Source organism: Equus quagga, chromosome 14 (genome assembly GCF_021613505.1).
Source record: "Equus quagga isolate Etosha38 chromosome 14, UCLA_HA_Equagga_1.0, whole genome shotgun sequence".
NCBI lineage: Eukaryota > Metazoa > Chordata > Mammalia > Perissodactyla > Equidae > Equus > Equus quagga.
Window position 1 is genome coordinate 12485042 of NC_060280.1, and position 27610 is coordinate 12512651.

The 27610-nt window shown below is 53.2% G+C and overlaps 1 protein-coding gene across 1 annotated transcript in view; it reads right to left on the reverse strand.

Moving 5' to 3' along the window:
- OTOG (otogelin) overlaps window positions 1-27610 on the reverse strand; it is a 94204-nt gene that overhangs the window by 61869 nt on the left and 4725 nt on the right. The window contains exons 4-22 of the mRNA XM_046685504.1: window positions 26908-27000; window positions 26569-26723; window positions 24184-24302; window positions 22688-22893; window positions 21699-21829; window positions 21348-21454; window positions 20824-20933; window positions 20305-20433; window positions 19342-19450; window positions 19014-19060; window positions 18407-18552; window positions 12864-12996; window positions 11798-11975; window positions 9958-10082; window positions 8852-9064; window positions 7327-7519; window positions 6356-6430; window positions 6034-6077; window positions 4229-4382 (exon numbers count right to left, since the gene is read on the reverse strand). Of these exons, the coding sequence (XP_046541460.1) occupies window positions 4229-4382; window positions 6034-6077; window positions 6356-6430; window positions 7327-7519; window positions 8852-9064; window positions 9958-10082; window positions 11798-11975; window positions 12864-12996; window positions 18407-18552; window positions 19014-19060; window positions 19342-19450; window positions 20305-20433; window positions 20824-20933; window positions 21348-21454; window positions 21699-21829; window positions 22688-22893; window positions 24184-24302; window positions 26569-26723; window positions 26908-27000 (2467 nt within the window). The remainder of the gene's footprint in view (window positions 1-4228; window positions 4383-6033; window positions 6078-6355; window positions 6431-7326; window positions 7520-8851; window positions 9065-9957; window positions 10083-11797; window positions 11976-12863; window positions 12997-18406; window positions 18553-19013; window positions 19061-19341; window positions 19451-20304; window positions 20434-20823; window positions 20934-21347; window positions 21455-21698; window positions 21830-22687; window positions 22894-24183; window positions 24303-26568; window positions 26724-26907; window positions 27001-27610) is intronic.

The following is a 27610-nucleotide window of genomic DNA, read 5'->3' on the forward strand; positions in this document are numbered from 1 at the left end:
GGGGGGCGGGGGGGGGGGGGGGGGGGGGGGGGGGGGGGGGGGAGAGGATCGCCTGAGAAAAGACATAGGGCATGAGGGTATTTTTTTGAGGTGCTAGAAGTGTTCTAGATCTTCATGGGGGTGTGGGTCACAAGGGGGTATAAATTTGTCAAAGCTTAGCAAACCGTATACTCAGAATCTGTGCATTTTACTGTATATAAATTATGCTTCACTTTAAAAAAATTAAAAAAGGAAAAAAACCCAGTGAGGCATCAAAAGCTGATTGGAAGCTCCCTATTTAAGGGGGGGCCAGAATTTCATTGGGGAACCCCCAAAACATGAATTTCTGTAGTTTTTTTTCTCTTGGCCCAGCCAATTTTCGAGAAAAGAATCCTCTTTTTCTCTAGCCTAGGAGGCAAAGGCTTTGATGCCACCATCCTGGGAACCAATGTGGGGAAGAGGACAGGGTCCCTGTAGGCTTTCACTTCATCTCCCTGTTGCATCTTATTCCTCCTGGTGCCCCCAAGATCAAAGTCTAGAAACTCTTACCACCTTTCCCCTGCGAAATGAGCCTGGGGCAGTTGAGTGACCGCAGGGCAGAGGGAATCTGGGAGGTTAACGGCTCCATATATAGACTTGCAACTCATCCTCCTGTCTCCCTCCCACCACCCCATCTTCTGAGACGCCTGGAGCCTCCTGTTCCTGAAGCTGTCAACACGACATAGGTTGCTTCTCCTTGAACTTCTCCTCTGCAGGCATCAGCTGTCAACCTCTGCTCCGCAAGGTCAGTTCCTACACATCTACCCTCATTCCTTCTTCAAAACTATTGACCCATCTCATGCCACCAACACTCCCACTCCTGTTCTCTTTGTCCCTAGGGATTTATACTTTTTTAAACTCCATTACCAACATTTCATTGTGGTTGTGGGAGGAAACAGTAAAAAAAAAAAAAAAAAAAGCATGTGCTTAATCCACTATGTTTTCCCTGAAGCCACTTAACCTTTCTAAAGCTTTGTTTTTTCATGAGTAACATGGGAATAATGACACCTTCCCCTCAAGGACATTAGGAGAATTTAATTATAGACCTGGGCACACTGCCTAGCGCCTAGCAGATACACAGCAGTGGCTTCTCGGCCCTCCTTTCCCTAGAATTGCATCAGACATCAGCGATGGGCTGGCTCACCACCTTCCACCTTCAACCCCAAGCCCTGTCTCTCGCCCCTTCCTGAGGGGTCATGCCTGCCGCCCACCGTCCGCTCCTGGCCCTTTGCAGACTTTCCTGCATCCATGAGCACCTGCTGTGAGCCCCCCCCCCCCCCCCCAACCCGCCCCAGAGAGGAGCATGCAGAGAGGAGCTTTGGCCTCTGTCCTCGAGGTGCCCTCAATCTGTGGAGCATCCTCGTCTTACCTGTTAGGGAACCCTGTCCTTCCGGGATCCCTCAGGGGGCATTTGCAAATGCACAGAATCCAAATGAAGGAGGACAATGCTGTCTACTCATGTAGAGAGCTTACTCTGTGCCATTCTACAGATGGGCAAACTGAGACTCAGGGATGTTGACTAACTCATCCAGTAAGTAGTGGAATCAGGATTCAAGCATGACTCCAGAGTCCGTGCTCAAAATCACTGTGCTACACTGCCGAGCGGCCCCAGAGCCCTTGGCTCAGCACCAAGATTCAAAGAAATCTGGAGAGGCACAGAACGCCCCAGATGCCTGCAGTGGCCCAGGGTCATTTGGAGCAATACAGAGCACCTAGAAGTTCCTAGAAACACTATGGAGAGAGGCATGGGGCCCAGGGGCCCAGAGGTCCTGGGCAGGGTTGTTATGACAGTGCCCGGGCATCACTGGGAGCCCTATCCCAGCTCCCAAGAAGATGTTCCCAGAGGGCAGGAAGTGTCTGCCTTTCCTTCACAAGTTGAGACTGTGATAACTTCCCTTTGACAAGCACCCGTGGGATGTGTGTAAGCTCCTCATGGGGCATTTGATACAGCACATGAGCCACTGGGGCAGACACCCCAAGAGGTGATGAGGGCTCAACACCCGGAAGGGGAAGGAACAGTCTTACAGAGCGCTGACTACACAGAGCTGGGCTCCCTGTGGCCATTGTCCCAGTTAAATCTCACAGGAACCTGTATGGTGGGTGTTACCACCCTCAATTCACAGACGGATTCAGAAAATTAAGTGACTTGTCTGGCGTCACATAGCTAGCGGCAAACATTAAGGTAACTGGGTTGGGGGCCTGACGGCCCCACCCCCACCCCTTTGGCCCTGGCCCTTGGATGGTGGATGCTCTTGGCACAGCACCAGGACCTGGACTGAACTTCTAAAGGCCTGGAGCAGAGGAGGATTTTGGAAGTGCCCACTCAGACTGGTCCTGCAAACAGCCAGCGGGGCCTGAGAGACGAGAAAACTGATGCCCAAGTGGCCCTATAACTTGTCAAAGGTCACCCAGCCTGTTAGAGCCTTTGGAGCCTGGCACTGAAAAGGGAACCCCCTCTAGCTTTGAGATCTTCTGAGTTAAACTAACCCCTAGGGTCGGCTGATGCTTTAGAACCTTGCTCCTCAAAGTGTGGTCCCCAGACCAGCAGCATCGGCATCTCCCGGGAGCTTGTGAGAAGTACAGAGTCTCGGGTGAAGATCCAGGGGCACATTCACGTTTGAGGACTACAGCCTTAGAGACTACAAACCACTTTCGTGAAAGGGATCTTGCCGAATCCTTCATTCCCCAAGCCCCTCTGGGAGGGACCATCAACCCCCATTTTACAGATGAGGACGTGCTCAGAGAGGTCACACAGAGTCACTGGCAGAACCCAGCCCAGCTCTCCCAGTTCGGTCACCTCTCCCAGTTCCACCTTGCCTCAGTGGCCTTGCCATCATGTTTGGCAGCGAGTGACCCACAGTTCCCGACCCCAGAGGCCCTGGTCCTCCCTGTGCTTGGACTGAGAGGCAGCTTATGCACACAAGGATGGTGCCACAAGAGGCCTTCAATGAAAGACTCTCCTCACAAGCTCCTCTGGGGCCCAAGTGGCAGCAGGTGGTGTCTGCACCCTGTGAGTTGGGCCTAGGCTCCAGTGCGAGTTCTCAAGACCCCACAGGAGTCTCTTGTGGATACCCTTGCCCGGGAAGGGGCAGGCTCATTAGCTACATTGTGACCTCTGTGCAGGGGACCAGACCCTGGGCCTCACAGAGCTGGCACACTCTGGCCAAAGGGCAGGGTTTGGAGTGAGCTGAGTTAGGTTTGAGTCACAGCTTCTTGGGCAGACCACTTCCCTTCCCCTTGCCCCTGGCCTCAGTTTCTTCATCTGCAAAATGGGAATAATGATCCTCCCCTCCCCTCTCCCAGGGATGCTCTGAGATTGAAGGAGATAATATCAAATTGTTTTATAAATAGTAAAGCTCTGACTGTTCCTTCCTCTTCCCACCTTAGAGGCCTGGCCCTCATTTCACTTCCCCTGGTGGCCAGGCCTGGGCCAGGGCTCCCAGCTGACCACTGGTCTCGGCACAGGCTAAAGGACACAGCAAACTGCTGCCCAGTCACGGGATGAGGCGCCCACTGTCTTCTCAGCCCAGACCTGAAGCAAGACCAGCACCAGGAATGAGAACTGGCAGAGGGGGGCGCTGGGACCCTGTCGCCACCTAGGCGTACGGAGCACCCATGAGGCACCCTACCAGACTCAGCATGTGCGGACCTCTCAACTTTAATGGTGGTGCCGGGCACCCAGGAGGGAGACGACTTCCACTGGCTGAGGCCTTTCTTTTTTGAGTATTATGGGACACCAGCCCTCCATCTGGTCTGAATTTTGCAGGGAAAGAGGCTGACAGCTGAAGCACGGGAAGTCTTTCATGGTCTCCAGCCCATTAGACTTCTAGAGCACACGAGACACCCCACCCAGTGCTTCCAATTCAGCATCTCATTTAATCCTCACAACAACCTGCTGAAGTGACATTATTATTATTATTATTATTATTATTCCCATTTTACAGATGAAAAACTGAGCCTCAGAGAGGCCAGGCCCCTTCCCTGTCCAAGGCCACACATTGGCAAGCAGCAGAGCCAGTAGAATTTGCTCCAGGTTGGCTCGCCATGCCCCTGCTCTTTCTCAGATTCCTCGCTGGCATTACGTTGTCACTGGCCAGCCCTGGGCTAGTGCCTCCATGCAAGCCTGTGTGAGGTCTTCCCTGCCCCTCCTGATGGTCCCTGGTTCTGCCAGCCTCCAGGAGTGGGAGACCGTGGCAACATGGATACACACCCTTGGGGACAGGCGCATCCTGAGAGGCAGGGGCCACGGGCTGGCACGCTCAGGTTCAGCAGCTGCTGCTCACATGTCCTCTCTCTGCTCAGCTCGGGGTCCGTGTGCTGGTCACTGCAGTTCACGAAGACCTGGCCTGCTGGGCAGGCAGCAGCTGGAAGAGGAAAGGGTGGGTGCTGAAAAGAGCGTGGACACTCAGCAAGATGCTTGGAACACCTGGGCCTGGGGGAGGACTCCTGGGCGGCAGGGGTGGCCAGGGAGACCTAGAGAGCCGGCATCTGGGGAACTCAGGGAGAGAGGGGACTCTGATGCTTTCTCAGGCCCGGCCGCTCCTGAGGCATTCCCTGGGCTCCCAGATGCACATCATGGGGAGCAGGAGGGATGCATGCTGTCACACAGCAGGACAACCACCGCCACTGCCAGTACCAGTTACTGAACATGTCCTCTCCACCAGGTACTACTCCAGGTACTTCAAGGGCATTTTCTTATTTAGTCCTGCAACAACTCTCTGTGGTATTTTCGTCCCCCATTTTCCCATATAATGGAGAGAGGCCACTTCTTCTTTCAAAAGGCAAGATCAAGCAAGAGGAAGCGCCCCAGAGGATCTGGCAGAGGAGCCAGAAAGAAGACAGTCATGAGTGTGGCAGGGTGGCCTGAGGACTTTTAACACAAGGAAGTCAATTTCCCATTACCTATACAACAGTCTCCCTTTATCTGCAGAGGACACATTCCAAGACCCCCAGTGGATGCCTGAAACCGCAGATAGTAGCAAAACCTACAGCAATCACCCCCTTATCCGCGGTTTTGCTTTCATCATCCGCGGTTTGGCCATCCAGGGTTAACTGAAACCGCGGAGAGTGGAGGGCACATTCATACCTGTGTGAGTGAGGTTTGTTCAGAAAGATCAATACAAGGAGCTGAGTTCTATGCCCAGCTGGAGATGGAGCAGAAAGGAATAGCACAGGAGAGGAAACGAAAGTCCCAAAGAAGCAGAAATCTGAAGCCACAAGCTACAAAAAGAAAAACACTCTTAGGAATATATATATGGATCATGGGGCGAATGTAGGAATCTGAGTTATATACAAAAGAGGAAGTGAAGGCTCAGAGGGAGAGGTGAAGTGAGGTACCCAGGGCTGCACAGCTAGTGAGGGCTGGGCAGGATTTGAACCCAGGGCTGCCTGACTCTGGAGGCCCTGTTCTTTGCCACCTGCATATGATTATTCTCCCACCCTCTCTGTGCCACTCCCTGTCCTTAGTGGCCTCTCCCACCCCAGGAGGCCCTCCCTGAAGGCTCCAGCCTCCTGCTCTACCACCTCCAAGCCCCTCACAGGCTGACCCAGCACCCTGCCAGCCCACCCCCACCTCCACTGCCTGGGAGAGTCTTAAAGGCCCGCCCGTGCTCCCCATCTCTGTGACCCCACGTCCAGCGCTGCGCCAGTAGAGAGTCAACCTCAGGAGACATGTGACGGCTCAGATCAAGGAAAACCAGGACCCAGGGGAGGCCAAGCGACTGTCCAGACACCCTTGCTGGTTGCCCCTGCGGGAGACAGTCTCAGCCTCTCCTCAAGAAGCAGGAGGGACAGCCAGAAGGGTGGGGCAGAGATTGGGACAGGATTTCTGGGTGCCACCCTCCAAGATGGAGCCTTTCCCGAGAGAGAAAGGAATACAGAAGACTCAGCGTGAGGCATGATGCGGGTGAGCTCTCCCCGTCCTGGTCTGTCCTCAAGTTCCCCCCTCACCTCTCCGTATCCCCACTACCATGGGGGAGCCCCCAGAAGAGCCCATCCCCTTCCAGCCACCCTTACCTGGGGCTCTGCTATCACAGCTCATGACTCCATCTCTGCAGTGGCTGCAAAAAGAGAGAGAGAGGGTGGCACCAGGGTTAGCCGACCCAGTCACTGCAGAGCCCAGACACGGAACCCCGGTCACTGCAGAACCCGGCGTCCCTGAGTCGCTGCACTCAGAGCACTGCAGGGTTCAGACAAATACCCCCACTTCTGTCCCTGGTCCCCGCACAGAGGCAGGGGTGGGTGTCGTTTCATGGTAAGTCCTGCTCAGCTGCATTTTCTTCAGTCAGCAACGTCCAGTTAGAGAGAGGACAATAATGTTGTTACCTAGGGAGCTCACCAGTGGCCCAGAGATGGGATGTCGCTGTCTCCAGGGGGGTAGTCCACTCCTTGGAAGTGGCAGGAACACTGGTTCCTATAAAGCCCGGGGAACAGAGAAAGGTGAGCCGACTCAGAAGCTGGGGCAGGGACTGCCAAGGACAGGGACCCCACCCCTCAGCCAGCCAGGCGCATAAGGACACAGAGAGAAGTAACAGCAACTACTCTGACATGTGACACTTCTCTATGGAGTGAGGAAGCCAGCGTGGCACCGGGACAGAGGTCAGGGCTGGGTCCCAGATTCGGGGGCCAGCCACCAAGCTTAGACAAGAACATGCCCACAGCCCGGCCTCGGGACTGTCCCCTCATCACCTCTACTGGGAGCACTCTTCCTTCAGGTCTCTGCTCAAATGTCACCTCATCAGAAAGGCCTTCCTTCCAGCTCACCTCATATGACACAACAGTAGCCCCTCCCCGCCCCCAGGGTCCCCTGTCCTCACGCTGCTCTATTTGGCTTTGTGGCTCTTGTTCTCACCAGACCCCTCAAGTGTCTATCTTATTATCTTATTATCTGCCTTATCTTATTATCTGGCTTATTATCTGCCTCTCCACCTAGAAGGGGAGCTCCCCAGGACAGGATTCTGTTTTGCTTGTTGCTGAACTCCCAGGGCCTGGAAATATCTGGAACTTAGTGAGAAGTCAATAAATATTTGTGGCAGAAGAGGGAGATGAGGGGAGAGACGGTCCTGGCCCTGTGGGGTTGTTCCCTCTTGTGGGCAAGCCGGCTGGAGTGGCCTGAAGAACCAGAGTGGAGGCAAGAGGCCTGGGAGTGGGGAGGGGTCCAGAGGAGGGAGCCCACCCATGAAGGTCTGCCCTGCGACCGTGAGATGAAGTAGGGACAGGAGAGGCCCAGGCAGGCTCCCCTGTCTCCGGTGCCTTGGAGACCCCCAGCCTCCTCATCACCTGACACAGGGGTCAAGACAGCCCGCTCACCTGGGGACACAGAGGTCAGTGTGGGTATCCAGATAGGTGTCCGGTGGGCAGGCACAGCCCTCCACACACTCGTCCCTGCTGAGGTCACTGCCACCATCAACCCCACAGGCCTCAGGGCTGGCCAGGTCCTGGCAGGTTTGTCCACACAGGGCCACGCAGGGGCTATATTCCTTGGTGGCCTCACAGGACAGTGCTGTAGTAGGAAATGGAACTGTGCTTTGTCTCCCTTGTCCCCACAACCCTGTGGGGTGGGGTCATCATCCTGATGAGGAAAACTGAGAACCAGAGAGGTTAAAACACTTGCCCAAGGTCACATGGCAGGTCAAGGTCAGAGTTGGGATTTGAACCCAGGTCTGACCTTAGCATCCCGCTGTCCCCACTAAACCAGATGGCAGAGTGGCAAGAGTGGAACCAACCTCCCAAGTTCAGCCTGGCTCCTGCCATTGGTGTTTCTTTTTCTGCAGGGCATTCCTTTGAGGTAGTGATATTGGGGGAGGGGTGGAGGTCACCGCCCCCTGACAGCCCTACACCCACCCCATCACTCTCACAAACACCTGTACACGCACAGGTGTGTATTACACACCCTTCTGCACCTCTCACCTCTATGGCTATAACACACGCGGGCTGTGAAGATCAATTGTGCCCCCTCTAGCAGCCTCTCGGGGGCCCTCTGTCCAAAGACTCAGAGCTGCCCTCTTCTCACCTGGCCATGCCCCCTCCCCGGGGTCTCCCACACCCAGTCAGAGGCAGCAGATCCGCTGAGTCTGTCAAGCTCGGTTGTTCTCACCTAGGCTGCACGTCAAAGCTACCTGGGAGCTTTTAAAGATGCTGATATCTGGCCCCCACTGCCAGACACGTTGCTTTCATTGATACTGGATGTGACCGGATATGGATGTTTTTTAAAAGTTCCCATGGTGAGTCCAACATGCAGCTAGGGTTAAGAACCACTGGTCTTGTCCAATCACCTCTGGAGAAACTTTGACTCAGAAAGGGGCAGGGCCTTGCCAGGGACACACAGCAATTACCTGGAAGGCTGCAGACCTCCTGACACCCAGTATTGTGCCTCTTCCATTTATCTAACAAACATTTGCTAAAAGCTTACTGAGAGTGGGGCCCTGTGCTCGAGCTGGGGGCACAGAGACAACTAAGACGTGGGGAGGGGCGTGGCCTGGGGTGGAGTGGGCCCCATGCACCTGAGGGCCACGGGAGCCAGCGATCCTGAGGAAGCTCACTGTGGCTGCAATGAGAAGAGGCTGTAGGGAAGCCTACTCGGTAGCTCTGACAAGGGGGTGGCCATGGAGGTGGTGAGAAGCGGGTGACTTTGGGATTGACAGGACTGGTGATGGACTGAAGGTGAGGGTAAGAGAGAAGCAGTCACATGTCACACATCCCAGGAGGAGAAACAGTTTGTGAGGAAGGGTGCCAGGTTGGAGGAGACTGTGGGATGGCCTGGGGTTGGCAGGGAGCAGTGCACGGAGGGGGCAGGTGGACTCGGGGCTGGGGCTTGGGCAGGCCGGGCACTCACCACAGGCGGGCAGGCGCGCACGGAAGGGCACAGGGAGCCCATGGCGCTGGCACAGGCGGGCATAGTGGGCCAGCGTGGCACACAGGCAGGGCTGCCCGCAGCGGCAGGCGTCCCGGCGGCACTGCTCGAAGTAGGGCACAGGGCTCAGGTAGGCGGCGCAGGGCGCAAACAGCTCGCCCGTGAGCACGCTGCAGGACTGCACCGCATAGGAGGCTGGAGGCAGGACAGGGGTCGGGGCACATGTCTGGTTTGCTGGTGCCCCAGGCCCCAGCCTCTTCCTCCCTCCCGAGAGCTCAGGGGACTGTGTGGGTGGGAGTGTGTGTGCGCGTGTGTGTACGTATGTACATGTGCACATGCATTCACGCAATGCATTCCAGCTTGTGCCACCAAGAACCCATATTGATGGAAGGAGACACAGGAGTGCGCAGACAGACAGAAATCCCTGCCAGCATGGAGCTTACACTCTGGTCGGAGGAGAGCATCACCAAACAATTCAGAGAGTAAATAAGAAGGTGAAGACTCTAAGAAGAGAGAGAAGGCTAGGAAGGATAGGGAGTGTAAGGTGGGGCAGGAAGGACAATTGTGACTTTAAATCAGGTGGTCAGGAGGCCTCAGTGGGTGGATGATGCTTGAGCAAAAACTTGAAAGAGGTGAGGGAATGAGGCACGTGTTTATGAGGGAACAGCATTCTAGGTGGAGGGAACAGCAAGTGCAAAGCCTGGAGAAGAGAGCAGAACTGGCCGTGTAGGAGGAACGGCAAGGATGCCAGTGGGGCTGGAGCATGGTGAGGGGCAGAGGAGGAGGAAGCAAGCTAAAGGGATGGGCAGAGAGTGGAGGGCCTGGGGGGCCACTGTGAGGACTTGGACTTTTGCCCTGAGGTGGGGGAGCCAGTACAAACGTGTGTGACAAATGTGACAGTGCTAGACTGTGAGGCTTCTCATGTGCCTAACCCTCCCCAGAAGGGGACTCCAGTCTCCTCCCTGCAGCTCCCCCTTTTCTGATCACTCCAACCCCATCTGACCAGCATCCTCATGCCCAGGGTTCCCATCCCCTCTCCCAAACCAGTCCCACCCACTTCCTCCCCTCTCCCCCTCCCGCCACCTCACCGGCTTGCAGGTGCACATCACAGGGGTCCAGTGAGGAGCCAGAGACCAGCGGCGAGCAGGCAGACAATGTTTTCCAAGAATTGCCAAAGAGTTGTGCAGTGCTCTCCGGCACACCCACTGGGGACCTGAAGCCATGGCACAGCCACATTCACACACTTGCTGGTGTGGACCCAGGCAAACATACAGCACACACCCAGGTAAGTACTACTTAGTCATGTATACACACACACACACAAAGCCCAAGCACGAGCACACACCTCAGAGGCACACACGCACCCACTCAAATATCTAACAGACATAGGCCCACATACACCACTTGCACAAACCCTCCACACACACACACACACACACACAGAACAAATATATGCCAGACATGCAAACAGCCAAGGGGGTGTAGCCAGTCACATTCAAACACATACAATTATGGATGTACACACACACACACACACACACACACACGACATTTAACAGGTTCCAAAGGGGTATAAAACGGGCTTGGGGGCACACTGTGCCCTGCCTTCACCATCCACCCCCAGCTCTTCATGTCAGAATGAGAGAAACAGGGATGCCATGAACCAAGTTTCGCTGGGTAAAGACTTCCTCCTCCCTTCTCCACCGGCAGTTCCTGAAAACTCCTTTGCCCTGTCTTTCTCTCTAGGTAGCACGTAGTCACAGAGGGGCAATAAAGGGAGGAAGGGGGAGAAGCATGTTTCCAAGACATCACCAGTCTCCAAGAGCCACCAAACCTAAGTGTAGATGGTAGAATGGAGAGAGATTACGGCACCCATGGAGGGTGGGGGGCAGGCTAACCCGCATTACTGCTCCAGGGAGCAGTCGGTTACACAGAGCAATATTTTCCCCCTGAGTTCACATTTAGGAGGGTGGCAAGCAGCCCACACACTAAACCAAGTCCTGCCCCCACCATTTGGGCCAGCTGCCCTGACATCAGCCCCACCAGGCAAGACACAGTAGAATGCTCCATTTAAAAATGTGCACGCATTGAAAGCTCTCAGCTTTTTCTCGTTCTTGTTTTTCTGACCAAATCTGAATTCTCATATCTGGCTCAAGAAGGTCTCTCCTGTTTCCTTCTGCATCATCTAATGTATGTAACTCGAAGGACTGGCCAGAACCTCCAGCCTTCAAGATGAACCCTTTGTTCTCCTTTCTGGAAGGTCGGACTCTTGTCCCCTCCCAAGTTCCTAAACTGTGTCCACGCCCAGACAGTCTTCCTCTCAACTCTCTGTCAGCCCGAGGGGATAGCCTTCCCCTGAATATTGGGAGGTTTGCAGGTGCAAACCTCAAGCACCAGGCAGGAAAGGTACGCGGGTGGACTGGCCCCGCGGGACAAAAAGAAGGAGTCTGGGCATCACTGGCTCACTGGGGGTTTACACTCGCCCAAAGGTGTTCACAGTCAATTAAAACAAAGAAAACCACGAGCCAAATCAAATCCAGCTTGAGGACCACCAATTGTAAGACCTCACTATAAAACAGCATTTCTGAAGGTATGGTCCACAGACCTCACATACTAGAATCTCAGTGGTGCTTATTAAAAATGAGATTCTCGGGCTCCACCCTAAATCAGATTGAGGGGTGGGACCCAGGAATCAGCATTTCAACCAGCTCCCCAGGTGAGTCTACACAGAGAAGACTCTGGACACTGCCTTGAAGAAACATACTTAGAGTTAAACGTAGAGGAATAAATACTCAACACTGCACGTCAGGCACCGCGAGAACTCAGGGAAATTTGGGAAAGAAGCTCTCAGGTAGCGCCTTCGGAAGCTCGGCCCTAAGGGGCTTCCTTCCCCCCTCCTTCGGGTTCCGGGGCAGGGGGGGCACGTACAGGAAGTCGTCCTGCGTGTTGCCGTTGAAGGTGCCGCAGAGGCCCACTGTGTCCTCCACCCATCGCTGGTCCACCTGCAGGTACAGCCGCAATCCTTCCCGGTCGTAGAGCACCCGCACACCCACGTTGGTCCTCACCCGCAGGAACACGGAGGACAGCCTCCGGATCTCAAAGGCATCTGGGCACAGAACCGGAAGGGGGATGTCGGAAGTTCCGCCAACGGGCACCACACCCACCGCCTCCACCTGCGTGACCCACTCCCACCCCCATACCTACCCAGACCAGTCTTTGCACATGGCCAAGCCCTGCCAAGTGGCTGGTTTGGGGAGCCGTGAGGAAACTCTGTTCAATGATGAAATCAGGACCCAGGGATTATCTACCATGGCAGCCCCAGCTGAGACATATCTTGTAGCATCAAGTGCCAGTTAAAGCTTTGCTTCCCTAAGGAACTGTTTCTTTCTCTAGCAAAGGAGATTCTGTAACTGCCCGTTCTTTTCACAATGGCCACCAGGATGCTCACAATATGATTTATATTCAATTATAGCGATTTTAAATTTTAGATTCAATTGTAGTGCATTTTACAGCCTTTGTGGCTTGCTTGTCTTTGGCCTCTTTATACCCCTTTCTCCCCCATTCCTTTCAATCTTGAGCCTATGTTGTTTATTTTTTATTTTCTCTGGTGCCATTTTATTTCTCAATAGTTTTGCCATTTTTGTTATTAGATGTGCTTCCTACGATCTACCACAAATCCCTTTTGGAATCAGACAGGATAATAAGTAATTAATAAAAGAATAGTGAGAGTAGGGATGGAAAACAGTTCCATTCGTATCCTAATGTTAGGAGATGCCATCATACTTCTATGAAGCCTATTGTCATGGAGTGGGGACAAAGACCATTTTATGAGTCCAGAGTCCACTTTCCTGGGACCAGGGTGCCCCCTGGCCTGATTCACCCAGCACTGGAATGTGAGCCCTTGCCCATGTGGCAGTGCCTCTGGCCAGTGGAGCCTGGAAGAAGAGGCCTAGGCAGCCAACTCCAAGCTAGCTGTTGTCCACCAAAGCCTTACCATCCATGTAGGGTAGGGTGACCTTGTACTGGTCAAAGAGAAGGACATCCCCCGCTTGGGTCAGGGTCACCTGCCTCCGAGGGTCCTGATGCAGAATCACTGACACTGACTGGACACAGACTCCATCCCGGTTCTGGAGAGAGAAAGGAAGGCCAATGGGGCAGGGTCAGTCTGTTTGTCCTGCTGGTCCCAACAGAGCCCTCCAGGAGCAGGGAGTCTAGGGCAGTTTGAGGCCAGGGGTAGGCTCCTCATAGTAACAGAGCCCCAAAGGACACCAGGGGTCCTCTAACCAAATGCCCTCATCTGAGGAATGGGAAGGCAGGGGCTCAGACTGGAGAAGGTTAGTGGCAGAGCTGGGATAATGCAAATAGCAATGACAGTCAGCTCTCAGTCTCTGCTCTGCTCTATGATGCAGAGAAGAGATGCACCCTGGATGGCCCAGGGGCTAGCCTCAGAAACAATGGCCTCCCCACTCGACTGCAATCCAGGACTTTAATTTCATCCATTTATGGGTGTTTATATAGCACTTTCCCATAGAGTATCATACTCCACTCAGAGGCAGGCAGGAAATGGGCTAATATTCTCTGGGCCTCAGGTTCTCATCTTTGAAATGGGTAGCTCACACTGGGCCCATTCAAACCTCCCTTCCACAGGAAGACATCCACCCAATCATACAGTGATGACATGACAGATAGAGTCCCTGCCCTCATTGAAAGTACGTATTCGTGTGGGACACAGATATTAAACAAGTAGTTACAAAGGAGGTTATTTAATTATTATTGTGATCAATGCTGCAAATAGGTATAGGGTGCTAGGAAAGCATATAGCAAAGGAACCAGACTTAGTCTGAAGAGGTAGGAAAGAGCATCCTAGAGAAAGATAATAATGTAAAAATAATCACAACAATAATAAAACTCAATAATACTATAATTTATTATAATAACAGCTAACTTCAGTAGAGTTACTATGTTCAGGCACTGTTCTAATCTTTTTATATATGCTTACTCACTTAATCCTCATAGTAGTCCTATTCAGTAAGTACTAGTAACATTCCCACTGTGCAGATCAGAGGCATGGGGAAAAAGTGACATTTGAGCTGAGGTCTGAAGGGTGCAGAGAAGCTAGCTGGGCAAAGGGAGAAGGGGAGGAGGGAAACTTCCAGGCAGAGGGAGGAGCCTGTACAAAATTCCCTGACACAAGAAGGCACCGAATGCATTCAAGGACATCAAAGAAGACCAGAGCGGGCAGAGCCCACTGGGCAAAGTGGTTTAAGATAAAGTTCAAGGGGTAGTTAGGGGCCGGCCTTAGGCTGAGCTTTGTAGTATTTTTGGACTTTATCCAAAGTCCAAAGACAACCACAGAAAATGTAACAGGAAAGGGATACAATCAAGCAGTGACATGAAATGATCAAGGCTTGAAACTTTTCAGAAAGACATTGTGCAACAAGCTACAACCTTCCTTCCAAGTTCCCTCCCAAGGGGACAGAAAATCCCCGAAGAGCTCAAAATTATTGTGTCTAAAATATCACCTCCTTTGTCAAACCCACTTATCTTCCGGTCCCCTCTGAACATGTCACTGGTGCAGGAAGAAAGCCTGTGCACCCTTTAGTTAAAGTCTGGGGTTCAAGTTCTGATGTCACCGAAAGCTCTGAGACCTTGAAGAACTCACTTCACTTATCCAAACCTCAGTTCTCTCCTCTGCAAAATAGAGATACAGCAATACTTGGTTGCTCTACCTGGTTTGACATAGATAAGCAAATGTGCCTGAAATACTTTGGAGCTTGCATTTGTCAAAGCTCAGAGAGCTTTACAGCATAAAGAATGAATCTTAATGTATGCAATTTAAAAAAATCTTGTAGGAGGTCAGGGGATCCCAGGATGGAATGCTGACTGTGACAAAAGAATCTAACGGTGTTATAAACATATGGAACAACCTCACTGAAAGGGTGCAGGGAGTGGCATTGACCTAAGTAACTTTGGAAATAAGTGGGCTTACACAGTGCATAAGCACTGTACTCTAGTTGATGAAGTTATTTCCCCTGGAGACATGGGACAATAATTCTGATACTCCTGTACATATATACTGGAAATGAGCAGTTAGATAAATACATGGCAGAAGGTGGAAGCCAGATTTCTGCCTGTTGGAGTGGGTATTTACAGATAAGCAAGGAGAGGAGGCTAGAATGATCCATATGGTAATGGATTGGAGTTGGCACATCAATGTGAATTCATGTTTAGCACATACAGATAGAGGGGAATATTTATAGAAATGTAGATGGATATACATTGATTATATAAGGATATACATAGGTTATACATGTGTTTCCTTTCTCTGTCAGCTGAGAGGGCCTAAAAGAAATGATACCCAGGTAGCCATGAGCACACCTAGTGCCCCAGATCTTGGTTTCTAATGCCATTCCCCAATAAAAGGAAACAAGAGAGCCTGGTAATATTTTTGCGGAAATGGCTGATTCTAGGAATGGGACAGGAAATATACAAGATGAGCCTGGTGCATCTTGTAGGACCACAAAGTAAAAAAGTACACGCACACACAATGATGGGGGCATGTCAAAGGGACAAGGAGCCAACCAAAAGACTGCCCAATAGCCAAGCTGGAATACTTTGAGTAAGAAAATAAAGAAGTATTGGATTATTATCCAAAGTATAAAATAAATATCCATGTGTCCATGCTGATAAAAATAGATGATTGAAAAAATATGTGAGGGAGAAAAAAACAAATCTCCTATGCAGAAAATATTCTGAATAATTTCTGTAGATTCTCTGCCTTCGAGGAGAGGGAACATAACTCCCCACTCTCTAAGTGTGAGCTACACACAGGGACTTCCTTTCACAGAGCACAGGATGGAAGGGGGGAAAGGAGTAACTTTCCAGTAGAGAACCCCGACAAACACGACCTCAGCCAGGTGACCAAGGTCAACATCAACAGTGGTAAACCACGTTGCTTGTATGTACCCTTGATTAGATGCAATGAAAATGTCACTTTACCTCTGATAGTCCTCCCCAAAAACCACAACGCTACTCTAACCATGAGAAAATCATACAAATTCCAATAGAGGGGGATTCTGCAAAATGCCTGACAGTACTCCTCAAAACTTTCAAGGTCATCATAGATAAAGTCTGAGGAACTGTGACAGCCAAGAAGAGCCTGAGGAGACACGATATCTCAATGTAATGTGGTTTCCTGGAGCAGAAAAACGACGTGAGTTTAAAAAAAGGAAAAGAAAATCTGAATAAGGTATGGACTTAGTTAATATTGGTTTACTATTTGAAACAAATGTACCATACTAATGTATCATGTTTAATAACAGGGAAAACTGGGTGTGGGGTATACTGGAACTCTATAGACTATCTTTGCATTTTTCTGTAAAACCTAAAGCTGTTCTAAAAAATAAAGGCTACTTAAGAAATACTTTGAAGGCTGTAAACACTACACTGATTCTGGGGTGGGTGTATCAGGAGGCTGGGACAGGCTTCCCGGACAACATCCAACCTTGGGTCCGGCTCAGCTCTGCCTCCTGCTGGCCGTGGGTTCAGGAAGGCCCCAACCCTCTGCAGGCCTGTCTCATCATATTTAAAATGGGGAGAATAATAACTACCACGCGAGGATATCTTGAGCCTTAAACTAGAGGTTGTATGCAAAAGTGATTAGTCAACGTTCAAAGCACTGTGCAAGCATTTTATCATCCTCCTCCTGTCTGTTAATGTCCTCACCCACCCCATTCTGTTCACCCAGGATTGAAACCACAACTTCATCTTTGACTCTTTCTGCTTCTCTCCCACACACTCTCCACTTTACCAGCCACAGTTAGTCAGCTGCCAAATCCTTCTGCTTTTGCCTTAATGTATTCTAGAACATTCCAACCTCACTGCTTTTCTCATATGATCTAATCCTCCTCGAGTGCCTGTCCTCTCTATCCTCAAACATGCATTTCTTACTTCTATTTATCTTTTTAGGCCCACTTTTTAGGTCACTCAGCTCCAATGCCACCTCTACCATGAGGCTTTCCCTGAGTCTTTCTTCCGACCTGTAGGAATATTTCTTCCTCCACAGAACACCCCACTTACAGCACTGATCACGTTGTGTCATATACTGAACAACCGACCTGAGGACATGACTGACTCTCCCATCAGGCTGTGAGCCCTAGGGACCGGGGTCTGATTCGTCTGTGTAACCCTCACCGTGCTCCACACAGGGCTGGCACAAAGCTGGCCCTCCTTCGGTTCAACAGCTTGGATGAAGTCACAAGGAGGAGACCTGGCTCGCAGTAAAAAGAACGCAGTATCGAGAGGTGCAGTCCAGCAGCGTGCAGGTTACCTCAGGCCGAGGCTGGCCGGCCACCATCAGGAACGTGGTAGAGAGGGTGCTGGGTAAGGGACCCCTCAGGTATTCTAAGACTCAGGACGCCGTGAGCAGGAAGGAGCCCAGCAGGGCTGTGTCTCTCTGCTTTGCCTTTTCTTTTGCCACCCTCAGATGTGACAGGAGTGACCTGACTTTTGAGGATAAGTATTCTCCTGACTCAGAGAGCAGTCAAGGGCAGGGCCAGGCTATTCTCTGGCAGAGAGAGGGGAGGGGGTCACTGAGGCCTAAAGAGGAGGAAAGCCCAGCCCCCCACCTTGTCCACAGCCCAGCCCGGGTTCCCAGGGCCAGGGAGGGCACCTTCAGCGGATGTCTGCTCCCACTCAGGACCCTCAGTGCTGGAGGCTGGAGAAGGCCAGGGAGGTGGGATTGGGGGGCGGTTGCCTTGACTGTGGGGGTGAACCTTTGCTCTGTTATGAGAGTGGAGCTTGAGTGCAGCCCAGACCAGGGCTTGTGGGTCAGCTCAGCACAGGCAACTCAGGGGCAATGCAGTCACCACTGAGAGACAAACCGACCCACATCTACGCTAGACCTGCAAGGTGGCCATTTTCTCGTTATGTTCACAAGTGGCTGACACAAGTCAGGGGTCACCTCCTCTAGGAAGCCTTTCCTGATCCACCCCCTCCTCCTGCCTGACGCCCGACTAAAACAAGCAGAAGTTCCCCCATGGAGATCTACCGGTACTTTCCACGTTGTCACAACTCCTATAACACAGTGGGTTATGGGGTCACTTGTCTGCCTCACCCACTAAACTGTAAGGCCGAGGAGAGCAGAGCCAGGCCTAGTTTATCTCCAATTCTCCAAGACCCACATAGCTTCTGGCACAAACAGATGTTCAGTGTTTGCTGAATGAATGAATGAATGAATACAGAGATGTTGAAGGTACAGTCCAAGGAAGCAGAGCAGATTAAGTTGAATTAGACCCATTTTAGAGATTTTTTAAACACTGAGGCCCAGGAAAGTGAGTGACTCTTAGCCAGCAGATGTTCTAGAGCCAGAACCCAGACTCTCGGCGCCTGGCTCTGCCCAGAGAGAAGAGACAGCAGGGTGAGTGCGCTGAGGAAAGACCTGGGGCCCTGCCCAAAATCCCCAGCCTCTGTAGGGGCAGATAGGGGCAGAGGGCAGGGGTGGCTGGCTGGATTGGGCCTGCGGTCCCCAGTCCTTACCAGACCACATGGGGCGTTCTGCAGTGTCACTGTGAAGGTGCCTGAGGAGCGGCTCTTGGCCAGGATGTACTGACACGTGGCAGGGAACGTGTACCGGCGGCCGTCAAAGGTCGTGAAGTGGATGTCGCCGGTCACTGAACATTCGGCTGAGGGGCAGAGAAAGGCAGCTGACCCGTGGGAGCTGCCCCACAGGGACTGCCTCTGCCCTGCAGGCTCTGAGCACGAGGGGGAGACAGCATCCCGTCCTCAGGAATCAGGGCAGTGTGGGAGCCCCGATCAGTGGGGAGACACAGCGCCGCCCCACAGTCCTGTCTGACGGGAGATGCAGCCCTGCCCTGGGCATCTCCCTCTGACAGGAGACCAGGCTCTGAGCGTGGAGGCCTGTCTCGCTCCAAGCCCCCAAGCTCGGGAAGGTCCTTAGAAATACAGGACCCCATGAAAAACCCTCCCTGACAAGGGGGGGAGCAATCTTAATCAGGCCAAGCGGCTCTGAGGAACTGAGTGACCACCCCCTGTCCCACCAGCAGGCCTGGCCCCGCAGAGCACCCCTGCCCAAAAGCTGTGAGGCTAGAGTAAGGGGCAGCGTGCAGGCGGGGGTCAGACGTACCTGGGCAAACAGATGTGCTGCACACCCACTTGCCCGCAGTGCAGGTGCTGAAACACAGAGATAAGGAGGCAGGGCTCACCTCCAGGCCTGGCATAGATGCTGGTGGACCACAGGGTCCGCAGAGCTCCTGCCCCCGCCCTCAGCCTTCCCATCTCTGAATGGGTGGTGGCAATTCCCCTACGGATTAGATCTAATGAGATCTCCTGCGACTCAGGGATGCTGAGTTAAGGTCCCCATGTTGTCAGGGCTCCCAGACCCCAGAAGGGCAGCCCTAGTGGAAGGCCCTGGAAGTCACCGCCTCTCTCCACCCCCAGCAGTGGACACAGACCAGGCATTGCAGTCTTCTTTCACCACAGAGCCAGTCGGGTACAGGGTCCCATGGAACTCACAGGGACACTCAGCTGGTGCCACGCAGCCCGCGTCCTCGAAGATCAGCCCTACGATGACAGCAAAGGCCCACTTAACTCACCCCTACTCCTGTTCACAAACCTTTCATGGCTCCCTACAGCCTGTGATAAAGATCCCCTCATCCAAGCTCTTTCACCACCGAGCCCGCTTTCAAACTTTCTCCTGTATAAATCCTTGGCTCAGGCCAGATCTGAATCCCCTCTGAGCAACTAATCTCACCTCCAGACCTCTACTCAGAGAACTACCCACCTCAAACAACCTGCATACTGACTAACTTCCCCCTCCACTCTTGAAAGCCTGTCACTGCATCTAGAACTAGCTTAGGAGCCACCTCCTCCAGGAAGCCTTCCTTGACAATCTCTCCCCCAACTGAATTCCTATCTCTCTTCTTGTCTGAACCCATGAGCTGGCCCTCATCACACTACACCTTAGACTGGAGCGTGCATGTAAGTGTCTTATCACTGCAACCAGACCCCCAAAGTCAATGAATGTATCTTTATATTTTTTTATCCCAACTCCCCCCCAGCCAAGTGAGCTGCACACTGTAGATGGGCTGCAAATTTATACACCGTGAAAAACAGTACATGGATGAATGTTTACACAAATGCATGTATGATGAGTGAATGAATGAATGACTTGTCCTCATCTATACACCTTAAAAAGCTCAGTCCTGATACAATTAAATACCCCATGAACCTCTCAAGAGCCATAGTTCCGCCACACCCTCACCTCCCTTAAGCCATTCATTCATTTATTCATTTACTGGTCATTCGCCTCTTCCTTCATTCATTCCACAGACAGGCATCCACTGAGCCCTTGCTTCACGCTCATCCATGCCAGGCCAGGAAGACGCTGACAGGCATCCACTCTGCCCCTAGCATACCATTGGGGCAGTAGCAGCCGTCCACACAGGCGATCTCGCTGTCCACGCAGGACGCCCGGGTCTGGCAGGAGGCGGGGCAGCAGGCGATGCACTCATTGTAGACAAAGCCCTTCTCCTTGCAGCGCACGGCTCGGGAGGAAGGGAGCAGCACGCCTGTCGGCTCCTTACTGGCCCCAGCTCTGCCAGGCCCAACACAGCCCCTTCCCCGGGCCCTGGGGTGGGGGTGAGGGAGCTTTGGTTTTCCTGATCCCCTAGTTCCCATGGGAACACTGGGCAACCAGGAAACTGGCGAGAGCCTGGGAGGCTCTGAGAACAACCCTCATCCTCCTCTGGGGCCCAGGCCAGGCCCTCCCGCTCTGAGCCTCAGTTTTCCCATCCGTCACATGAGGACGGGACCTCAGGGCTTAAAGCTCCGACAACCATGGCTCTGAGCGGGACAGGATGTTGAGCTGAGGCCTGAGAATGCCACCTCCAGCCCTGGGCTGCACCCCTCCCTGCCCAACCCTGGGCTGCACCTACTGCACTGCCGGAGCTGGGTCCTCCAGCCCTGCAGGGGCCGCCCCGCCTGGGCACACGCCCGGGCATACTCCGCCAGCGCCCGGCACCAGGTGGCTTCATCACCCACTGACCTGTGCGGGGAGACTGAGGGTCACCCTGGAGCAAGGCCCGATCTGCCCCCAGCCCTCCAGCCCCTCCAGAGACTGCCAGGGCTCAGGGCACCCCTCCTCCCCACACAGCTGGGAAAGGGAGCCAGGGAAGGCATTGAGGCATACTGAACCCCGACTGGAGGCAGGAAACCTGGGTTCTAGTCCCAGCGTTGCCACCAACTCGTGTGACCCTGAGGGGGTCACGCCCCATTTCTGGGCCTCGGTGAAGAGGAAGCCCTGTCCCACCCATGCAGATAAGAACTTCAGAGCTTTGGGAGGCCTGTCCATCTGCCTGGGATTATCAGGCTTAGTGGCCCACGTGCTGAGCCTCCCGCAATACTGGGAGAGGTCTCCCCACAACCCAATGCCGCCCACTCACTGCAGCTGCCTACTCACTGGCAGAGATCACTGGTACAGCTGGCCGTGAAGGGCAGAGGGCTGACGTAGGGGTGGCAGGCATCAAAGGGCGGTCGCAGCAGCGCCTCACACTGGTCGTACACACCCTGGGGCAAGGGCCGGGAGCGGAGCAGGGGCTTGCAGGGCCAGGCACAGCCCTCTGACTTCGCCAGTCCCAGATGGAACACCAACTCAGGCCCCAGAGAGAGAAAGAGGAGGGTGGAGAGGAGAGGGAAGGGACCACGGGCACAAACAACCCTGCGTCCCTGCAGCCGGTGGGAAACCAACCTAAGCCAGGCACTCAGGTGGGGGGTCAGGAGCCGGGGTGGGGGCTCTCCCCAGGGTCCAGACCTGCATGGTTCCCGGGCTCTGCTGCAGGCACGGTGGGCGAGGCGGGAAGGAGGTTGTGGGCCCTGGAGGCTGGTTGGGGGCCTGCGCTTGCCAGCTGTGCACAAACTCAGCCACATCATCCGTCAGCTTCCCTGTCAGGGAAAGCCAGCATGACCATGGGTAGGGGGCGGGGCAGGGGGCACAGAGGGCTCTGGGGGAAGGCAGGTGGAGCCACAGAGATGCCAAGAGTGAGGCAAGGAGTTGAAGAATCTGGCCTCCTGAGCTCCCATCCCAATCTGCATTTCCCAACAGATCCACTCTCCTGAAAAAGGTGATTGGTAATAAAAGTCAAGAATGCTCAGAACTTGCAATAGCTCCCTACTGCTCCAAACTCAGGGAAGGCGACGCCCTGCAATCAGAGAACTAGCATGTGAGCCTGGACAAGCTCCTGCACTGCTCTGAGTCTCAGTTTCCCTATATGTCAAATGGGGCCGACAATCCCATGAGACTATTGCTATAAAGACTACATGAGATGATGCATGTAATGTGTTCAGCATGTTCTGTGTGTTCAAAGGTGTCACTTCCCTCTTCAGGTCACAGTCAGCACAATTTGACCCTGCACCCTTCACTTTTACTTCTTACCACTCCTCTGTAGGTACCGTCATCTGCAGCTGGGCCCTTTCTCTTCCTGGCTCTCTCTGGCTCTCTGCTCCCTGCCCCCTACCCCTCACACCCACACCCACACACCTCGCAGGGTCAGTCCCATTAGATCCTCACACAACCCTGGTGAGACTTCTCATCAGGACTATTTTACAGATGAGGAAACTGAGGTCGAGTGGTTAAGAACGTGCCTGAGGCCGCACCCTTGATAGTAAGGGGCTCTGGCTTCCCACTAGGTCTTTAGTACCCTGACCCCAGGGTCCTGCCCCAAGGCCTCTCCCACCCCTCGGGCATGACCTGTCCCTCACCCCCACCAAGACCCCTCAGAGGTCACCCGCCTTGCACCTCACCATAGCTGGTCACCAGGTCATCCTGGGGGTCGGCATTGTTGTTCCCACACAGCCCATGGGTCCAGCCCAGGAACTCTGGGCTCATCTTGATGTAGACAGCCGAGGCGCCATCCCAGGCCAGTGTGAAGGCCGACTGATGCCGCACGAGGACGTAGCCGGCAAGCCGCTGCAGACGCACGCTCCCCATCACGTGTGGCAGCTGGACCCTGCAGGATACAGCCCAGAGCCTCAGGGCATCCACACCACCCCAACTAGCCCAGTCCCTTCACCAAAGGACCCACCGTCCCTTCCTGCAGGACCCATCATGTACACGGCACCTGCCTCATCCATGCAGCCACTGGTACCACAGGATCCGAGGACCCCACTTTCCCTCCCCGTGACCTCTTGGGGGCCCAGAAGTCCACCATTAGAGAGGGATTCCTTTGTCTTCAGAGTTTTAAAATTGCTTATTAAAATTGCAATTTCCCTGGCAGGGATAAATCTCAGAGTTCCCTTCTCCTAGACAGGAAAGATGGTATAAGCAGACACCTACTTTATTTTTTGTGTAGGGAGGGCAAGAATGGAGTGGGGAGAGAAAAAGCTGAGAGAGAAGAAGAACAGGGGGTGAAAGAAAAGACGCAGGGCCACAGCAATCTTGACACTGTCCTAGTTTTCTGGTACAGGGTTTCCTTGCCAATCTGGAATTTGGCGATTTTCAACTCAGCTGAAAGTCAGGAAAGGAAAACAATAGAAGCATCTAACCTGCCCAAACTGGTACCAAAAGATCCATACGCCAACCCTTATTCATAGGAGGAACCTTGGGCCTTCACTTTATGCACAGCCCCAGCAAGCGTGGTTACCCCATTTCCAGGTATGAAGCAGGAAACGAGAGAGGGGAGACGGGTCATTGCAGGAAGACCACTCACCCCCAGGAGCAACATAAAGGGACAGTGGACAGCCAGGGAATGAAAGGACAGTGAAGAAGAGACGAAAGAAAGATTTCAGAGAGGACCACAGTCTGGGGCCATTTAGGGTGGGAGCAACCAGTCCCCATTCCTCACGGGGCCCCCCAGCAAGGTAAGTGCTGGGACATCACTTGTCTCTGTCATCAGAAAAGGGTGAAAGCGTGCTCAGTATGTGCTCTGAGGAGGCTTGAACTGTGTATGCTCTATTCAGGAAGATTTCTTTCAAATTGTGGAAGAAAAAAAATGAAGCATTCTTATAGTGGTAAGCTCTCAGCCATCTAGAAAACTCTGCTATTTTCCTGAAAACCCACTGTCTGGAAACCCATGGGGCCTGAGAGTTCCAGAAAATCTCGAGGGACTCATCTTTCTGCAAACCCAGCAGATTAGAAACCCGGCTGGTCTGCCAGTGTGTTCCTGCCCTAATGGTGGAAACTCTGCTGTTTGCCCCCAGAAAACAATTTCCTTTAGGTTTGAGAAGGGCGGGTGCTCACCCATCCCCCACCACCAGTGCCAGCAAGTAGGAGCGCTCAGGGCGGAAGGTGTCATAGTTACCTCACGCCTCCATGGGTGACCTCCTTGGCCAGACGGATCTCCTGCTCGCCCGCCAAGAAGAGGCTGACAGACCTGGAGCAGGTGTAGGGCGAGGAGCCGCACTGCGGGTCGTTGTGCACCTGTTTGGGGGGTTCAGAGGCCAGTGTGCAGGGTCCTGCCACAGCCTGGCCCTGAGCTTTGGTTCTGGGCCCAGAGGCCCCTTGTTGAGCTTCCGCTAATGCTAATCGCCTGCCCTCTGCGTGCCAAGCACCCTTCCTCTGTGATCCCTCCCAGGCCCCACCACACCACAGGCAGGTCAGAGCTGTGATTATCTGCATTTCAGAGAGGAGGCAGCTGCTGCTCAGACAGGTGACACACACACAACCAGGGTGTTAACCCAGGTGTGATGGCTCAAATTCAGGGCTCCTTCCAGTACATTGTGCTGTCTCTTTTTTTCTGGATTTTTTTGTTTATCCATCCCAGGTCATCCAACCAGATAGAAAGCCCAGGTAGACACTCACACTATCTGACACTCATGCAGAACGAACACGCCTCCCTCACATATTCACTCATAGGGCACCCTCAATGCACACACTATAAACACACTCCTAGCACAGCCCTGGAGGCACAGTTAGGCCCTCCCCTGCACACGCAGACACACACAGCACTCCTGTGCCACCGTCACACACACATCTCCTCTGCCCCCTGCTCAGACAGAACCCATACCTCCAAGGCCATAGGACCCAAGGGGGTGGGGGGAGGCTCCCAGAGTTCAGGAAAAGGTCGCAAATGTGTCTCTTCCACGTGTGGAGACCCTTCCCAGGAGTGAACCTTCCACTAGATTACTCTTAAATGTGGTCAAGCAGGCTGGAGCCACTTCAACTAAAAGTGGGAGCTCTGAGAGCCACCCCATAGTCTAATCAAGTATTTTTCAAACTTTTTTGACCATAACCCACAGTAAGAAATATAAATATATACATAACAAATAAAACAAAAGTTTTACAAAATAATATTTACCCCATTAATGTGTAATGCATTCTTATAATATTTTCTAGTCTCTTTGTTTTTTCTTTTTTCCTTTTTTGGTACTGGTTGTGACTCATTAAGTTGATTTCATAATCCAGTCCAATGCGTGGCACCCAATTAGTCTACGTAATTGTGGCACATCCATCATGAAATGATGTAGTCATCAAAAACTCTCATGTGTGGTCCCCCAAGGTAGAGAGGGCAGAATTGGTCAGAGTCCCCAGCCCATCCAGAGCACGGTCCCCAGGGCCCAGGGCAGCCTCTTGGCAGGTCTCTGACTGAGACAGAAGGGGCATGCGCCGCTGGCAGAGGGGTGACACTGAGCACCAGGCTCTCCCCAAACTCCCACCTCTAGGCCCTAACTCAGTACTGAACAAGGTGACCTTCAGCAGAGCTGGCTCCCCAGGTCGACTTTTCTCCAGGTGGAGGTGTACTGACCTGCGCCTGAAAGTGACTCCCCATGCAACACATGGGGCAAGCGTGTAAATCAGGTCTGCCAGACAGGGAGTCACACACGTGTTCATATACAAGACAAACTTTTACTGAGCACCAATCCAGGTACTGGGAACACAAATGGAAAGACGTGGCCCCTGGCCTGGAAAGCCTACATCTGGTAGAGGAGACCAACCCAGAAACAGACCTCTGTAAGAGAAACGCAATGGCAGTGTAATGATGTGGAACTTTGGCTACACAGGGAAGAGCCCCTGAGCCAGCTCAGGAGTTCAGGGCATCCAGGAAGGCCTCTTAGAGGAGGTTTCCCTAGACTGAGTCATCCAGGGCTTCTATCATTTCCTCTGAGGCACAATGTTATTTCTTATCTCAGGTCCTTAGCATCCAAATTCCCTTTACCTAGAATGTTCTCATGTCCACCCCCAACCCCTGTGACCCTTCACTTGGCTCACTTCAATTCATTCTTCAGATGCCAACTTAAATGTCACTTCCTCCCAGAGGTCTTGTCTGACCATCATCCTTCCCAATAAGCAAGATTAGGTTTCTATCACATGTTCTTCCAGCATTTGGCGTTTCTCCCCTGTAGCACTCAGCTGTACTTGAAATGATTCATTTGATTTAATGCCTATTTTCCCCACTAGAATATAAGCTCTGTGATGACAGAGAGCACATCTGTGCTGTTGTCCACAAGGCCACCACCAAGCCTTGTACCAGGAAGAGTACAGGCATGCACTTAAATACTTGATGAATGAGTGATTGAATGAACGAATGGCCAGGGGCAACCAGGAAGGAGTGGGTGAGAGAGAACTGTGGAGCCCCCAGCTCCTTCCAGGAGCAGACTGTTTAACTAGGACAAGCAACGCCCAGGCCAGCTCAACCTCCAGGGCCCAGTGGAGGCTTCCAAGACAGGCAGGGCAGGGGAGACCTCACCTGGACTGAGAAGGTCTGCCCCTCAGGTTCATGGCGCCCCATCAGCGTGTAGCTACCCTTCCCAGAGAGGTAGTAGTAGAGGCCATCAAACGTCTCCACATGGTGCTGTCCCCACGCCCGGCAGATGCTGTCCCGTTCAGGGCCGGCATTGTACACTGAGCCAGGGAAGAGAGAATGCCTCTGTAGAGCTGCAGTGGGCATCAGTCAGAGACTAATGGAGTCTAGCCCTGGCAGGGCCACTCCCATCCCCCCCACCAGCCCAGGATCCCCAGACCTCATGACCACAGCTTTTCCTGAAACCATGGCCCATCCCAGGAGTGGGATGGAGCCCAGACCCACCCATCTGGCAGCGCGGCCCAGTGGCATTGAAGCGTCTGCAGTCACAGAAGGCTGGGTGCACACACTCACCACCGTTGAAGCAGGAGAACAAGTCTGTAAGGGAGACACAGAAGGCACCTCCCTATCAAGCCGAGATTGGCAGAACCCAGGGACGTAGCACCTCCCTCTTGCGAGGGCACCAGGCCCCAGCCCTCCCAGAGCTACACAGACCTCAGATCCCCATCACAGGTAGCCCACACATTCTTTAGGAGATAGCCTTAATGGGGGCACAAACAGTGCCTCAGATGACTGCCTAGCCCCCTCCCTGGTAAGTAGGTAGGGTGGGGTCTCAGAGAACTTACCTTCGAAATGCACCAAGTGGCCCCCAGGTCAGCCCACCTGGGCCTTCAGCTCCCTAAGCCAGAAGTTCCTGGCTGCCAGGCAAGGCAGGCAGAACTGAGCATATGGAGCCTGCCTATGGGGTTAGCAGGGAGACTGCTCGAGATCGTCAAGTACTGCTCTCCTCACTGCTCATAAGCTCAGGGGACGAGGCCAAGGCATAAACTGGGGGCTGCAGGAGAAGCCTCATACTTGGAACACAGTAGAGAGAAAGGCCACAGAGGATGAGAAGACAGAGCACAGCAAAGTGTGGTGAGGAAAGGAGCCATGATGTGAGAGGAGAGGCCATGGACACAGGACAGGGTGAGGGGAGAGGCCACAGACA